At 41.5% G+C, this 16,331-nt stretch overlaps 1 protein-coding gene and 1 long non-coding RNA gene across 2 annotated transcripts in view; one reads left to right on the top strand and one right to left on the bottom strand.

Annotated features, from left to right (window-relative positions):
- The window catches only part of LOC115583229 (programmed cell death 1 ligand 1-like), a 102,950-nt gene extending 93,232 nt beyond the window's left edge, over nucleotides 1-9,718 (top strand). Inside the window, exons 9-11 of the mRNA XM_030419854.1 lie at nucleotides 8,080-8,184; nucleotides 8,589-8,657; nucleotides 9,206-9,718. Of these exons, the coding sequence (XP_030275714.1) occupies nucleotides 8,080-8,184; nucleotides 8,589-8,657; nucleotides 9,206-9,288 (257 nt within the window). The 3' untranslated portion in view covers nucleotides 9,289-9,718. The remainder of the gene's footprint in view (nucleotides 1-8,079; nucleotides 8,185-8,588; nucleotides 8,658-9,205) is intronic.
- Nucleotides 9,719-11,219: 1,501 nt separating this feature from the next.
- Nucleotides 11,220-12,852, bottom strand: LOC115583315 (uncharacterized). Its single transcript, XR_003984350.1, has 2 exons — nucleotides 12,356-12,852; nucleotides 11,220-12,216 (listed from the first exon to the last, which is right to left on the bottom strand). It is a non-coding gene; the product is annotated as an uncharacterized LOC115583315 (long non-coding RNA).
- Between the last annotated feature and the right edge of the window lie 3,479 nt (nucleotides 12,853-16,331).

The following is a 16,331-nucleotide window of genomic DNA, read 5'->3' as shown; positions in this document are numbered from 1 at the left end:
ATCTTTTAAGTCCAAGAAGCCACAAGTCACAATGTTCCTCGTATTCCTTTTTTTTTTTATCTCAGTAATGATGAAATAGTTTATCTGTAAGATGTAAGAAGCTCTTTCTGCAGCAGCAGTGATATTTGAAGCCTCTGACATCATCAATAAACTCTGCCATCAACAAACTACACTTGATATTCTTTACCTGACACGAGCTATGTTTAATAAAATAAAATAAATCAACCCAGTTAAATTTTTCACAACCTTTTCTTGGCAGAATATCGACAAAATTTATGACAAATTTTTCTTTCAGGCAGCATAATAAATAAAAGTAATAATAAATATAGCCGCAAGTGGCAATCCGTGGGTTCTAACCCCTTTCGCCCGAAACCTGCCACCCTGACCTTCATCCCCGCAGACGATGACATCGGCCGCCGTGTTCCTCAAAGATCTGTGCGACACATAGCCATGATAAGCCCCAGATTTCCAATTGCATTTACAGCCATATGCTAATGGCATTTATAGCGCCCCCTATAGGTTGAGCTCAACATGCTCTATTGGGCAGATTCCAAGTCCTGTTTTGAACCTACCCACCAAGTTTTGTGATGATAGGAGAAAGGGTGTGGGAGTTAAGGCCAATCATTTCTAAGCCCCGCCCATTGCAAAGATACATTGGTCCCTGGTAGCCAGTTTTTTTTACCAATCTAGCTCATTTATAGTAGAAATGTGTCTGCCCGTCCCCGAAGCCGCATACCAAATTGGGTGTTGACAGAGTCAATCTTTCAAAAGTTCTATTCATTTTACTGTTTTTAACGTTATACAAATTAGTGAAAAATCTGTAATAGTGGTTTTTCGTGGTGCATGAGGCTTTTTTGTAGAGGAATATCAGGAGGACGTGTATGAAAAATTCCAAGTCAATAGCACTTATGGCTTGGTGGGGAGAGCCTTTCGAAGTTCACACCCTATGTTATAGCGCCCCCATCTGACGGATTGGGATCACATTTTTGGAGCAGAATTTGGACGTCATGTATACTCAACATGCCAAGTTTAGTGTCTCTGGGTCCTTCCAGCTCGCCATAAATGAATAAAAACGCAAGCAATGATGTTTAATGACAAATAGGCCACGCCCACTTTCACATATCAACATGGCACTCAAGATAATAGTTAATTCTCGGACCTAGAGTATGCATACCAAATTTGGTGAAATTCCGTCCAATGGTCTTTGAGATACTTATGTGTAACATTTATAGCGCCCCCTATAGGTTGCTTGGTAGGCAGATTCCCAGACCTGTTGTGAACCTACCCATTAGGTTTTGCGTTGATAGGGCAAAGGGTCCAGCTGAAGAGTGTACATGCCAAGTTTCACGCAGATCGGACAAAATCCCAAGGAGGAGTTCGAAATGTAGGTTTTGCATATGTGGCACTTTAGCGAACGTAAGTGTAGCAGAAGTGGGTGTGTGATATGTCATAAAACCCAGCTCTATTCAGGGAACATATGTATATAAGGTTTGTGAATGTGTTATTTAAAATGTGGATGTTCCAGGCAAAAACGCGATTACATCCATTAAAGCGCCACCTAGTGGAGTACATGTACATTCAGAGCTCTCAGCATAATAGTTTGGCTGAAATAAATGTTTGTTGTTTCACTTGTAATAGGCCACACCCACATTGACCAGTCATGACCACCTTCAAGATATGGCGTCAGGATTGGCCCAGCATCATACCGACCAAATTTTGTAAAAATCAGTGTCGCCGTTCAAGAGATATAAACTGATATTTTTAGAGCCCCCTAGTGGTCAAAGTTGGCCAAATTCGTCTCATTCCTTCCCAGTCTCATTGCAACCCAGGATCTAAAATTTGGTGTTAATAACATTTAGTTTGACCGAGATATCAAACAATTGACATTTTTATAGGCAGTTACAGAAATGTGTTCGGGAATAATTTGCGCATTTTTTGACCGAGCAAAATTCTTTTGATAACTTTAGATTAGATCCAGCTGAGTGTACATGCCAAGTTTCATGCAGATTGAAAAAGGAGGGTTTTCCAGTTTTTGCGGAAAAAACTTTCTAACCGGAAGTGGGCGTGGCCAATCTGCAGGTGGATATATGTAGTTTTTTGTGTCTGAGATATTTGCAGGAGTCAGGACCCTCCAAATTGCACCGTCCTCCCTTGCACAGTTTAGCCTGCAGCACCACTTTTAGCCGGAGAAAAATAAAAATATAAATCTTTACAATTACAATTGGGTTCCTCGCACTGCTGGTCCTAGGAAAGGCCCCTCGGGCTTGGCCCCCTAATAACCCGGCATAATTCCAGAAGGGTTCTACCCCTTCGGGGTAAGAATCCCCAATAATATAATGCATTTTATTTGAAGGTGCCTTTCAAAGCACTCAAGGACAGCGCACATAGCAACAACAGTACAACAAAAACATTGGACAAATTACTGCAAATGCCAATAAATAAGTAAGAAGATGCAATTACATAGTGCCAGGAGCTCGGCACAAAGTTCAGATTCCGCAGTCCTCACCATACAGGAAGTCAACCAGGCTGGGTCAGGCAGGGTTGAGCTTCCGAGGTGAGAATAGTGCAAGAGTGTGATTATATGATTGGTCTGATAGAGAGTAAGCCACGCAGAATCAGCGGCAGCACCAGAAAATTTATATTGGGGGGCAATGAGGGAGTCTGATTGTTTAAAGGAGGTGCTACTGAATTCTGACACCAACAAATAAATAATACTATAATAGATATAGATTTACTGTTCTTGTGCTAATACACTACATATTGTTGAATGCATGTTACTAAATGTTTATCATAAACAAACACAAGCATATTTAACTACTATTAATGAATCAACAAGCACAAAAAACCAGACAAATCATAGCCACCACAGAGAACATCTGTGGATTTAAAAGAGTGTAACTGTGAGAAATGTAGCACAGTGTATAGTTGTGTAATACAGTATACTCTTACCACTGTCTCTTAACTCACTAAATCTTTTTTCTCTCTCCTTCACTCTCCACTCATGTCTTCCTCCCTTCTTCTCCTATAAACTCTGCTTCACTCACTTTCCACTGCTGTCTTTCTCTCTTCTCTCTTCTCCTCTCCTCTCCTCCGTTCTTCTCTGGGCTCCACTGAAACTGCTGAAACAACCAAACACACACACACACACACACACACACACACACAGAGGCTAAATACTACATGTACAACTGACATAATATTAGGCAAACAATAAGTAGCATAATTCAAACCTGTCAAAAAACAAATTGTGTACTCACTGTTAACAACAGAACGATCCGCCTGTTGTTATGATTGGCTGAAAAGCGGTTAATGACTGCATCAACATCCACTTCTTTGGCCCAACTTGAACTTATTGCCAGCACACCCAGATTGCTGGTTCGAGCATCTCCACATTTGTGATGTGACGGGCAGTGTAACTGAGATACACACAAGCTTGAACAGGTCAACGAATGCTTCCTTGTATGGCTTCAATATCACCAGCACATCATGCGTAGTGTTGACAACATCCCCCCTTTGTTTTTTCCTCTCAATAAGTCTTTTTAACTGGTGAAGTTCTGCTGAGAGGTTTTCTTCCAATACACTTTAGTGTTCAGCCATGAGCGAAGAGTATCATTTTCAAAGAATGTCTTGTGTTTGGGGTTAAGAGCTGCTGCTCCTTTTAGAACGTGGCAGCTTTCAGAAGAAAAACGCCTCTCGAGTTCACTGATTAATCAGTTGATTACTGGTAAAAAGCAGTGGTTTTGACTTTGTCTTGTGAAGTTTCCAGTGGCTCTTTTGATCCTGTTTGGCTGTTCACCACAAACTCCTGCAGGTGGCGGGGCTGCTTTTTTCTCCTCACCTGTGGGCGCTGCATGTCAATGCCAACTGGCATCACTGGCACACTCCCAGATTTTAGTCCATGTTTCAGCATTGCGTTTGTCATTGAGGGCATCAACAACTGCAAAGACCAGATCAATGGCAGATGCCAGCTCCAAATCTGTGGCCTTCAGATGATCAGATAAGTTCTTTGTGAGACTGTATATTCTCTCCAGCATACAGATGTGCAGAACAAACTGTGCATCAATCAGTCCAATCACTGATCTTGATTCAGTAGCTCTATGAGCATTCGTCTGGTTGCTTACATCCGCAAGAGTTGCCAAGATAGCAGGGAGAGTTATTTTTATTGCCCGTATTGTAGAATATTGGCAGGCCCATCTGGTATCTGATAGTCTTTTCAATTCCGCTGCGTGTTTGGTGGGCTGAAGTTCTTGTTGCTTCTCCATGAACACTTTGTGAGTCACCGTCCCAGTCCTTGTTGTCTATATTACACTAAGCCAGTGTTTGTTTAACTGACTTGTGTAAAGAAACAAAGTCCAGAAACTCTTCTTGAATGCTAGCATTGTTTATGTTACGCAGAACAACAGATATCTGCTCTTTTTTGCTCACATCCTTTGTTTCATAAGTGCTCTGCCAGTTTAACTTCATTGCTCACTTGTTCCCTCACCATGCTGGCCAAAACATCAATCAGCTCATTTTGGATATCATGATGCACGTATTTGGCATTCCCAGGTCCACTGGATAATTTCTTTGATAAAGTGCTGTCAAACTTACCCAGCAGATTTAACAGTTCAAGAAAATTACCTCTGTTGGTGGACTGTTCCACCAAGGCCTCGAGACTGTCTCATACCATTTTATAACGCGATGTGCAACTTGAATTTAAAAAAGTCAGTTCGCGATATGCTTTTGAAATATAATCAATAAAAACTCTATATAAACAAAATCCCTTGACATGTGTCAGGCTTTTTTTTTTTTTTTTACTTTTTACCATTTTCGCTGCAGCGAAGTGTGCAGCAGCTGAGTTAAAATCAAAAGTGTGCAGTGTCTCTGCGCAGACCGTGCAATGCGCATCAGTCTTGTCACCTTGCTCTCCCTCAGGCTACTTTGCGGTGCTGTTTTGATGCGGTTCTGCACACTGGAGACGGGGATCATGCAGCCTATCTTGGCCAGTTTTGTCCACTCGGGGTAGATTTTACTGAAATCTCTGATGAGAACTTCGCAGGCTGTTGTGAAGTTCAAGCCTCCATAACCGCAAAACGCTGTCATTACAGCGATGGCGTCTCGTTGCTCAAAAGTGGCAGATTGGAGGGAATATTTTCACCAGACATTTTGACCGGCGGGGTTAAAAAATACCGGACTTCGGCAGATTTTACCAGTAAAAGTCCGGTAATTACCGGATAACGGAAACCCAGGTACTGCCTGTTTTCTTGCACAATCTTGTCATGTCCAGCATCAAGTTTTGTCAGGATCCTCGAACCACTTCTCACCCTCTCCTTAAACTCACACCAGCCTACCATAGCTAGTTTGGGAGAAGCACTTACATTGTGCTGTGCAAGTTTCTCTGCTCCTTTCCTCCAGTTTCAGAACCCGCCATGGGTGAAGCTCTTTTCTGTGTGACCCCGGGCATGGTGGAAAAAATGTCGACAGGCCTAGCAAAAAGCCACATGAACTGACAGTGAGTATTCCAGCCACGAGTACTGTTTGAACCACAAGTGGCTAAAACTCCTCAATGTAAGCTGGGATCCAAATGTCCGACGCGGGTATGACTTAAGTTGAGGCTGCCTCGGTCCCTCTGCTGGGTCTTGACTTAAATCCACAGGGCCACCAGGATTCCTGCCACCCGTCATCGCAGTTACGGCACTCGGCGAAGCGCTCCCTTGACTCCCCGCTTCGTTCCACATTTTCGGGAATGTTACCACCAGTCTCCGAGTTTTGTGTTAAAGACGGTGCCGCTGCTGATGCCTCACCTATTACCGCCCCTTCTTCATCCTGGCTTTCATCCTCATTCTCCAGGTCTGTCATCACTCTGTCCTGCGTCTGTGAATCACCACCGCCACCACCATCGTCCACTCTCATTCGTTTTGTGGCTATTACAAACCGGTCCATTTCGCTCTGTTGACACAATTGCTAAGTTGCTAACTAGCCGCTATGCATCAACCACTGCTAACATGATTGTCAAATTCAGCGTGCAGTCTGTGTGCAAACCAGCCAATCAAATTGCACGACACAGGGAAAAAAACAACACAATCACCATAGGAATGTACGGAAGCGCATTGCATTCACTGGATAAAAAAAAAATTAGACACCTTATCTCGTAATTATGAGAAAAGATCTCGTAATTACGAGAAAAGATCTCGTAATTACGAGAAAAGATCTATTAATTATGAGATAAGGAAAGGTGTGTCGTTGATTGTGAATAACATTTACGGTAATCGTACTGAAGCCGCTCTGATGAGCGGCTGGTGGTGACTGTGTGGGTCAGACTGCAGTCTCAGTCAGACCCATGAAGCATACGAGGATCAGGATTTTGACAGAGGATTACTTAAATAGTACACAGTAGAAGTACATGAAGTACTATAGTTACACAAGTATAGGGAGAACTTAGTTCAGCAGTATATGAATCTTGGTCTACTAACAGAAAATACGTTTTTTAATAACACATAAAAGTTGGGCGAAATGTCCTTATTCTTTTTCTCTGTTAAGGATTTTGACACAGGATTACTCGAAAAGTACACAGTAAAAGTACTTCATATTATTCATGCAAGTAGTCTAGGAAGTGATAAATCCAGCAGTTTATGAATCTTGCACTACTTATGGAAACAATGGGCCCCATTAACCAATATCTTCTTAAGAATCTTCTTAGATAATTTCTTAAGTTGTTCTTAAGAGGTTCCTCAAGAAAACCCTACGTCAGATTCACCCACACGTTCGTAAGCCTCAGAATTATTCGCAGCTGTGTTCTTACATTGATGAAAGCCGCAGGAGTGATATATTTGCCATTTTTTTGCAGGCCTTGGATGGAGAAATGCCACGTATAAATAGGGTGGGGGGGGGGGGGGGGTGGGGGGTTACTAATTGATGGCATGATTCCAATTTACTTGATTTATCTTAAATCATTGGCACATTTAATTTATTTTAGAATTTAAATTCTTTGTAAATTACCAAAAATATGAAATAAATAAATAAATGAATAAATATGACAGAATTATCACTGTAATATTGCACTTTATTGAACTACACAAGAGAAGAAAACACAACCATGGCGACATTTCGGCACTGAAATGTGCGTAAGAGTACTCCTGAGTGTTCGTAGGATTTGTTCTTGCCTAAGAAAAAATCCTAGATAAGAAAAAATTCATGAATGCCACAATCTTCGTAAAATCTTCGTAAGTGGGACTTAAGAACACATTTGTTCGTAAGAACGGTTCATGAATGAGGCTCAATGTTTTGTTGTTGTTTTTTCTCATGTCTTCCTTTACTTTGAAATGTGGTTACCTTCGTGATACCCTCAGTTTATTACCGGGAGTATTTACTGTAAATTTACGAGATCTTTTCTCATAATTACGAGATAAGGTAGATAATAATTTTTTTTTTATCCAGTGAATGCAATGCGCTTCCGTAGTAATGTTGTAAAGAATATTATGATTGATTGTTAATGTCTCAGTGTCTTCATTTTTCTATAATTGTTATAGTTATAAACATTTCGAGGGGAGGGGGGGCGGAGCCTTTGACAGGAGGGTCTTGAGACCCTGTTTGCCTTTTGTTTCTAATGTGTTGACAGGTGCAGCTCCAGAGCCATGTATCAGTACACTTGATGATACAGAGGACTGGTCTCTGCTGCAGTGTGAAGCTCACGGTGTTCCTCGTCCTACATTAAAGTGGGAGGACAGTGATAACAACACTCTTCATGCTGAGGAGCCACAGAACTCAGAAAGAGGAGGTCGTTTTTACATCACTGTCAACATTACTGTGACCAAGACCGACAACTATCACTGTGTAGCTACACAGGAGACACTCAGCCATCAGGTTGTTGCTGTGACCTCTGTGTCTTTGGAAGGTGAGATTCTTCCTAGTTGTAATTTTGATATCAGGATTAAATATCACATTCATCCCAGTGGAGTTTTCATGTGGAACAAGTTCAGATCTCAGGAGCAGACTCACCTTTAGTGGTTCTGTGTGGGCTGTGAGGTCCAGTCTGCTGCTCATCATCTGCACTCAACTTCTGACTCTCACATTCACTTTTATCTGTTTCAGGGTCGTCTGCTGGATGGATTTTTGGTGGAGTTGTCAGCCTCCTTTTAGTTGCTGTTGTTATAAGTGCTGTTGTGTTTTACTACAAGAATCGCATCAAACAAATTCATGCTGAATGTAAGTTTAAATATCGTATCAACATTTTTTTACCTGTTGGAATACCTTGCACCGATGTTAAAGGGGAACTTAGTAGTTTCAATCTCAGGAGCAGTATACAATATTAATGAGGTAAAAATACTAGTTGACTTAAAGCTTCAAAATCAGAAAATGTCAATCAAAATCAACTGTTATAAATGATGAGAATGCAAAACATGAGTTTTGTTTAAATTTCTCACAACTTCATATAATGAACAATAATTCAGTTCACACAAAGGTTACTGATACAAGATAATGAGAAACTGCACAAGTAAAAAATATCTAATATCTCAAGTCTTGACAAATTTTTTATCTCTCTGACATCAATCAGAGTAGATCAAGTCGGTAATACTTTCTTCACTGTAACTTTGTTTTGTTTCCTGCAGACAAGAAGAAGATCTATAGAAGAAAAACAGTCCCAGCAGAAGAATCACAGGAACAACTTGATCAAAAAAGTAACTAGTTCTATTTGTGCCATGAAGTTTTCTGCTGTGTGTGTTTCCACCATGTTGGATGATGTGAAGACATTTTGTCTGCTCTTCTCTTATTTCAGGCAGTTTGAGGATTTAAACTTGTTTTTTAAGTAAAAGTTAATTTCAGGTTGAGGTTCAGAGTTAATGTTGTGTTGAGGCAGATAGTTGAGATGGAAGCAAGATAAAATAAATTTAAGTTGTTAGTCGATGTGCATGTATCTCATTAACACGGCCTCAATCTGTCCCTGAACTAAACCAGCTGATTTTATAAGATTTTCTCGGTGCACTTTTTGTTTTGATTGTTGGTGGTTTTTATATAGGTGTGAAACAATGTAAGAAAGGTGAGTTTAAATATTGTATGAACATATTAATGATGAACAGAACCACAACTCATTCTTTATGTATCTCATGTTCAGAGTCTTGACAGATGTTTTATCTCTCTGACATTAATCATTCTGTGTATTTACACTCAGAGGACGATCAAGACATTTGGGATTTTCTTCACTGTAACTTTGTTTTGTTTTCTGCAGATCCAGGTTCAAGACAAGACATAGCCAATGGAAAACCAGACGCTGATGAGGATACCACAATGATTCAGTCGGCACCAGTTTGAGTGTCAGATCATGCTGGATGACGGTGAGAACATCTTGTCTGGTCACTTATTTCAGTCGGAGGAGTAAAACCTGGTTTTAACATTAAACTGAATCTCAGGTTCAGGTGAGGATTGGTGTTGTGTTAAAGCAGATAGTTGTGATGGTAGAAAAGAAGGTTGTTTGTGTGACGATGTGCATGTAGCTCATTCTGCTGTCATCACTATGTCCTGTTACCACGGCAACAGTCTCTCCCTGAACTGTCCTCATGTCCTGAACCTCATCCAGATCATAGACAGTGAGATCTTACAATTAATACATTTATATAAGAATAAATACACATATTCAGTCCTCGTCTTTATCTCACAGCACTCAGTCACAAATAGTGTCCAAGTCAAGTGTCGGACTCAGAATCCTGTCAGAGTAAAAAGTCATCTGTGCAGCAGTGATGTATATAAAAAGGTTATATTTTTAGAAAACCCTAAATTCAATAATTTACTCTTTTTAAGATTTACTATGGGAATATTTTATTTTATTCATTTTCATTATTTGATTGTCTTTAATTGTCAGAGATGATCTTCTGTCTGGACGAGCCCGTCCTGCTTCTTTGTATTTGTTAAGGTTCTGATCCAGAGTAAGTTACTAACTGAACTCTACACTCAGTGTCCAGTTTATTATAATTATAAGGTTTTATTGTTCAGTTTCTTGTTCAAAGATTCGACTTAATGATCAGTTTGGAGGCTGTTGAACTGTCGTGTCTTTTTCTGCCTGCTGTTTGTATTATTCTTATTTCACTTTGAGCTGGATGAACCTGATAAACTGTTGTTTGATATTTGAATTGTGTCTCTCAGAGTTCATGTTTGAATGAAACATGAAAACTGTCAAACTGTGTTGTGACTGTTTCTGATGTTTCTGTGTTCAAACTGGGATCAAAGAAATAAAAGTGATCTTTATTTCTTGGTGTGATTCTGAGATGATCTCTATTTTACAGACATTAAAACAGTTTGAAACAATATTTCAGATACAGATTTAAATCAAAGCTTCTAACAGTTTACTGCACTGACAACTTCATTAATGGAGATTTAAACTGATCAAAACAGATTTTAATCCTGACAAACGGTAGATATGAGCTCTTAAATTCTCAATATAGTTTTAAGTTGTGCAGATTATTACATTAACTTGTATCAGTGACCTTTTGTGTGTGAACTGAATTATTGTTAAATTATTTAAAAAAAACTCCAGTTAGTATTTTTACTTCAATATTGTCAATAATAGGAGTTTGAAACTCCACAGTTCCCCTTTAACATCAGTGCAAGGTATTTCAACAGGTAAAAAGGAGTGAGTGGGTTTTTGTCACGCGGGTGTGTTAAATAGAACAATGAGAAGAACTGAATGAGGTTTCTACTGAGGAGCCACAAGCAACAACAAGCAGGAGCTCCAATGGAGAATGGCAGCCATTTTATTAAGACAAGGTGAGCTAATAAAACCCCAAAGAGGGAGACTTAAGCAGAGTTGTTAGAAACAGAAGTGAAAAAGATGAATGTCTTCATCGAGAATTGGACCACACAAGATATGCTTCAGTGACATTTTCAACACTGTTCCACAGAGAGAAATGGAAAGTGAGGTCATCAATGCATATCCGACCTCCTGGTGGGCAAATTCAATAAAGAGAGCATAGACAGGGCTTTTTCACTTGACTTATTTGAAATGAGCATATGGTAACACAAAAGACCAAAAACTAAAGTATTTAATAATATTCTCATTTAGTTGTCCTTTTTATTTCCATAGATAACCTGCACCTTATGTTTCACTTACCTCAGCATTTTATTGTATGCTCTATGCTATTGTTAGGAACGTTCAATTTGATGCATATTGACATTTGCCCACGGTGGAACCACAGCAGCTGCGCCAATATTAGGCCTGGGCTAGAAGGAGGACTCGGATGCAGAGTACATCAGATACAGGCTTTTATTCTTAAATTCTTAGGCTCTTTGACAGAGTGACAAAGGAACAGGCTGTGAAAAATTACTAATCTAGAGCAAGGCAGACTAATGAACAAAAAAAAAAAAAAAAAAAAAAAAAAAAAAAAAACACTCCCAAATTGGAGGAAAAGAAACAAAGCCTACAAAAACAAACCACTCCAGAGGGAAACTCAAACTAGAGAAAAGAAACAAAAATTCACTCCACAGGAGGTAAACAAAACGGCTATGAAACACTACACTTAACAGGTTGGACTGTGAAAATTAACCAAACAAAGGATCACTCCAATGGATGAAAGAAAAAGCCATGAACTAAAACTGAGACAGAGCTGCGCTATAAAATAAATAACAAAATTATCAATAAAAAAATATCACTCATAAAGGGGCAAAAGAATACAGATTTAAAAAGATCAAGACAAGGACTGTGGCGAAAAGTTGGGGTGCACGGTGGAACGAGATGGCGTGAGGGAACCCATTGCCTCTCTCTTCGTAACCTTCCCAATCAACCAGGTACTGTTTGCCCCGGCTGCGTACCGCCAGCAACTGCTTGACCTTATACACTGGGCTGCTGTCTATCACTTCAGGTGGTGGGGGAGGTGCAGCGGCTGGGACCAATTGACTCTCCTTGGCTGGTTTGGTACGCGGAGGGACTGGGGCAAGCAAAGTTGTACTGCTGCAGTGCTAATGACTCTGGTGATGGGGAAAGGACCCATAAACTGTGGCACCAGCTTCTTGTATGGGACTAGAAGATGTAGGTCCTTGGAAGAGAGCCACGCTCTCTGGCCTGGCTGGTAGGCGGGAGCAGGATGTCTTTTACGGTCTTTTACAGCCTTCTCAACCTATTTTTCCATCTGCCAAGTCACTGCTCCAACCACACAGGTCAGTGGAAGGATATTTTCTGGTCCCTTGGCAACGGGCTTGGGGCCAAATAATTGGGACAGGGCATCTGGTTTGAAATTCCAGGACCCCGGCCTGTAAGAGAGAAAAGGAGAAACCGTTAAAGAAAAGTGCCCACCTGGCCTGGCGAGAATTGAGTCTTTTAGCTTTTCTGATGTATTCAAGGTTTTTGTGGTCCGTTCAGACGATGAACGGATGATTAGCCCCCTCCTACCAGTGTCTCCACTCCTCCTGCTTTGGACAGCCTCCGTGACAGGAAGCTGCAGGGGTGCATCTTGTCGTCATGCTCCAAGCGTTGAGAGGACTGCCCCAGCCCCTTCATTGGAGGTGTCTACCTCGACCGCGAGCTGACACTGCAGATCTGGCATGGTGAGGAGGATGAGGATCATGACCACCATCTTGGACTGGTCGGTGGGGAAAGCATTGGGGGTTATTCAAAATGAAATGAGTGGTCAATGAGGAAAGTCCTACACAATCCCAGTTCCCCAGAAAATTGCGCTGGTGGGGCCAACTTACTACCAACCCCGACGATCGGCGTGGTCGGAGCTGGTGCTGCAGCAGCTGCCGGAGCTGCTGTGGTTGGCTGGGCGAACAGGCCCTGTAGCTGGGATGAGAGATGGCCCAGGTGAGAAGCCATCGCCGTCTGGAACTCCTCCTGATGGGATAGATTGGCTTCATGGGCTCACAGGACCTCTGACATCTGTCCCGCCTCTGCTGGGTCCATACGGGCCAGAGTGTACCTTCAGGCCTGGCCTAGAAAGAGGACTCAGATATACAAGCTTTTATTCTGAAATTCTTAGGCTCTTTGACAGAGTGACAAAAGAATAGGCTGTGAGATATTATCTAGAGCAATCAAAATCGAGGAAAAGAAACAAAAACCTACAAAAATCAAACCACTCCAAAAAGGAGGGAAACTCAACGATAAGAAAAGATAACAAATTCAATCAACAGGAAGCAAACAAAGACTCCAATCTAAACTGATCCATCAGATCAAGAGACCCCTCAGAACACAAACATGTTCCTCGCAAATGATTACAGTTGTATTATTAAAATGGTTCAATATTGTTTTGTTCTGATGCCATGTTTGACATTCTTTGTTTCAGGTATAAGTGTAATAAAGTATATAGGATACATGATGCAAGACAGCATTAAGCTAGTATACACTAGTATTAAAAGGTATTCCAACAGGTAAAAGAGGAGCCAGTGTGCTATAATCTTTCAAATATAACCACCAAGAGTGAAATCAGGTCATTTTCATGCAGAAACAACCTTTCAGCCACAAGGTAGGAGCTGCAATCAGTTTTTGATACTGATTGAAATATCTGCAATCGGGGTACTGTTTAGCAAATTCTATCAAATGTTCATTATCATATTTAAACCTCAAAATCCAAATGAAACGGACAACATACTACTTACAGGGATTCTCAAAGACACATGGCCAATTTAGGTGAGCACCAACAAACAGTCACCATGGTGAAAGTTTGGACACAAAGAGGAGGAAGGCCTCCGTTTATAAAGTGGGAAGATCAGTGGGAAGTGCTTGCACCACTATTCCACTTGGTCTCCTCTACTGTCACTACACAAAATTATTTTCAATCATGGATGCAACTCTGTTCACTCAAATCACTCACTAAGGTTTAAAACCAATGGAAGTTATCCAAATGAGTTGACGGAGTCCCAAAAGTCAAACTTTAACAGAAGCCGTCAGAGCTTTGATGTGTGAGTTGAGTTTAATATATATATGCTGGTATTAAATGCACTAAATGCATTACATGCATTAAATGATTCAAGATTTAAACTGTACTTAAATTAACGCCAGCACACATCAACGGTAAAATGAGAGCAAAGACGATGAAGTGGACAAGGCCGTGTGACGTCACACATCATAACATGGAGGAACAGCAGAGACAGACCCAACGTGAGAGGAAACAACCTTTAGCTTTCTCTAAACAAAGTCATTAACTGAAAATGACCTCAAAAAACAATTCTAAGCTCAGCCAACCTGTATTAGTCCCTCTCTGATCTTCTCTCAGACATACTTTTAACAGTTCATCACATTTTGTTCCCCGATATGATGGATCTGCTGCAGTTATCCCTCTCTCCCAAATATGTTCATGAGTTTATTCTTTCTATTCATTTCTTACCTTGTATACAGATTTTGTTTGTTGTTCACCATTATTGTTTTTAAAACACTACAGTCCTTTTGCTGCTGTGGCAAAGAAATTTCCCCATTTGTGGGACAATAAAGGAAAACTGATTCTGATTGTGGGGGTCGTCAAAGGTCATCACTGGATGCTCGTGGTCAAAGTGCAGCATGATGTTTCCTTGCCGGCGTTCACCAAGCCAGGAGAATCCGACCCAGGTACAACCAACACACCTTGGTCAACTAAGCCGCTAAGGACAGCAGCTTTAGTTCTCTACAAAGTTCAGCTGTTCCACATGAGTAGCCACAAACTCACTCAACACAAAAGTCTCCATTCTCACTGTACAGCAGACAGAAATCACACAGCTGGTTCAGAGCCGCTCACTACTGGGGCCAAACAAACTACAGCTGATCCATAAAACTAAACTCAGTCACCACATCTACCAGCAGCGACCGCGGTAACACTGACGTCCGACGCCACAAACACAATTATTACCCGTCCAGCCGTGCGAGAACCAGCTCCTCAGATCCTACCTGTCAGAACTGTACCTGCTCATCTTCTGGAGCGTGCCGGGCTCGAGGCCACTTGAAAGGCTTCCATCAGCGGCCGAGGCCCTGAAACGCCTGCCTCCGACAGGGAACGCTGTCCCCGCCCGGGATTACCCCGAAAATAAAAAAGGCAAAACAAAAGAGTGCCCGAAGGAAAGGCTGATGAACAACCAAGCTGGACACTCACCTATTCTCACCTGAGGAGCAGAATCTCAAACAGCAGCAGCAGCTAAACAGACAAACCAGACAACCAGTACTCACCACAGCCGCTACCGCAGACGGACAACTGTCACTAAAGTTTCTCAGGATCCTTTAACGAGCCCCCAAATATGTTGTTACGTCCCTGTGAGGCTGAAGGGGATGAAGGGAGCAACATGGTGTGAATAAAACCAGGTGTAGAGGAGGGAAAAGAAACTGTAGGTAGAAATAACTCAAACTGGTTCATTTACAAAAAGGAAAAACATTCATCAACAAAGGTTGTAGCTCTCTGGCTCCTGCACAAAACAGCTGCCCAGCCCACTGCCACCAGCAGAACTTTATACCACCGGACTCAGTGGACAGTAGACTCAGGTGTGGTGCTCAACACACCTGGTGAGGAGGAGGAGGAGGAGCCTGAGTAGAAACAGAACACAAACACGCCCACAGCACTGAGGCTGCAACAGCAGTAGAGAGGAGAAGCTGTTCCACTGGGGAAGATACAACACTGCAAGGACGTCACCAGGTCAATTATTCTATCAGCATAGTTTTAAAATGAAAACAGTCTGTGCCTTAAAGGAAAGTATAAATAAAGGATTCATAACAAGTATAAATACTGGACACCTTCAGGGTACTGTACTGGGAAAGGAAAGTTATTTTAGTCATATTGATATTTAGCAGAACCATCAAATAATTATAGAGCATCATGAATTTCACATGATCGGGCGACACATTTAGTTTGAGGAAAGTGTGAAATGTTCAGAGGTCAGAAGCTCAAAGAAAAGGATTGTACATGTTGGAATGAATAAATATAGGCTTGTTAGCAGGTTTAACTATATTTGATCCACCTGCCTCTAAATAACTGTTCCTGTACTGGTTGTATTCTCTCTTTGTTGCTCTCTGGCGCCCTCTCTTCCTTTTGCCTGTGTCATCTTTCAGGAAGACACACCTGTCCAGGTGTGTTGAATCACCTGACGACGTATTTAAGGAGGATTGAGTGGAAGCCTCGCTCTCTCTCTCGGGTGCAGTAGCAGCAGTCATGTTTGGTAGGTAAATATGTGGCGAGTGATGCTCACTCAGGCGCTTTGTGCAGCAGAGATCCAGAGTGAGAGACTCAGGTGAGCCTGTATGTTGTTGAGGCTGCACTATGTAGCCACGCTGTGCTGCTGCACCACCTGGATATCTCTGTAGCTCCAGAAGGTGAAAGACCAGTAAAGGAATTTATTTTCAACTCCTACCAACTGGAAGTTCCTTTGTGTGTCCGGGTGCAAAAAATACAATCAGAAGTGTTTCTGTTTAGCTG

Source organism: Sparus aurata, chromosome 6 (assembly GCF_900880675.1).
Source record: "Sparus aurata chromosome 6, fSpaAur1.1, whole genome shotgun sequence".
Taxonomy (NCBI): Eukaryota; Metazoa; Chordata; class Actinopteri; order Spariformes; family Sparidae; genus Sparus; species Sparus aurata.
Note: the sequence above shows the minus strand (reverse complement) of the source record. Positions and strands in the feature narration are given on the sequence as shown.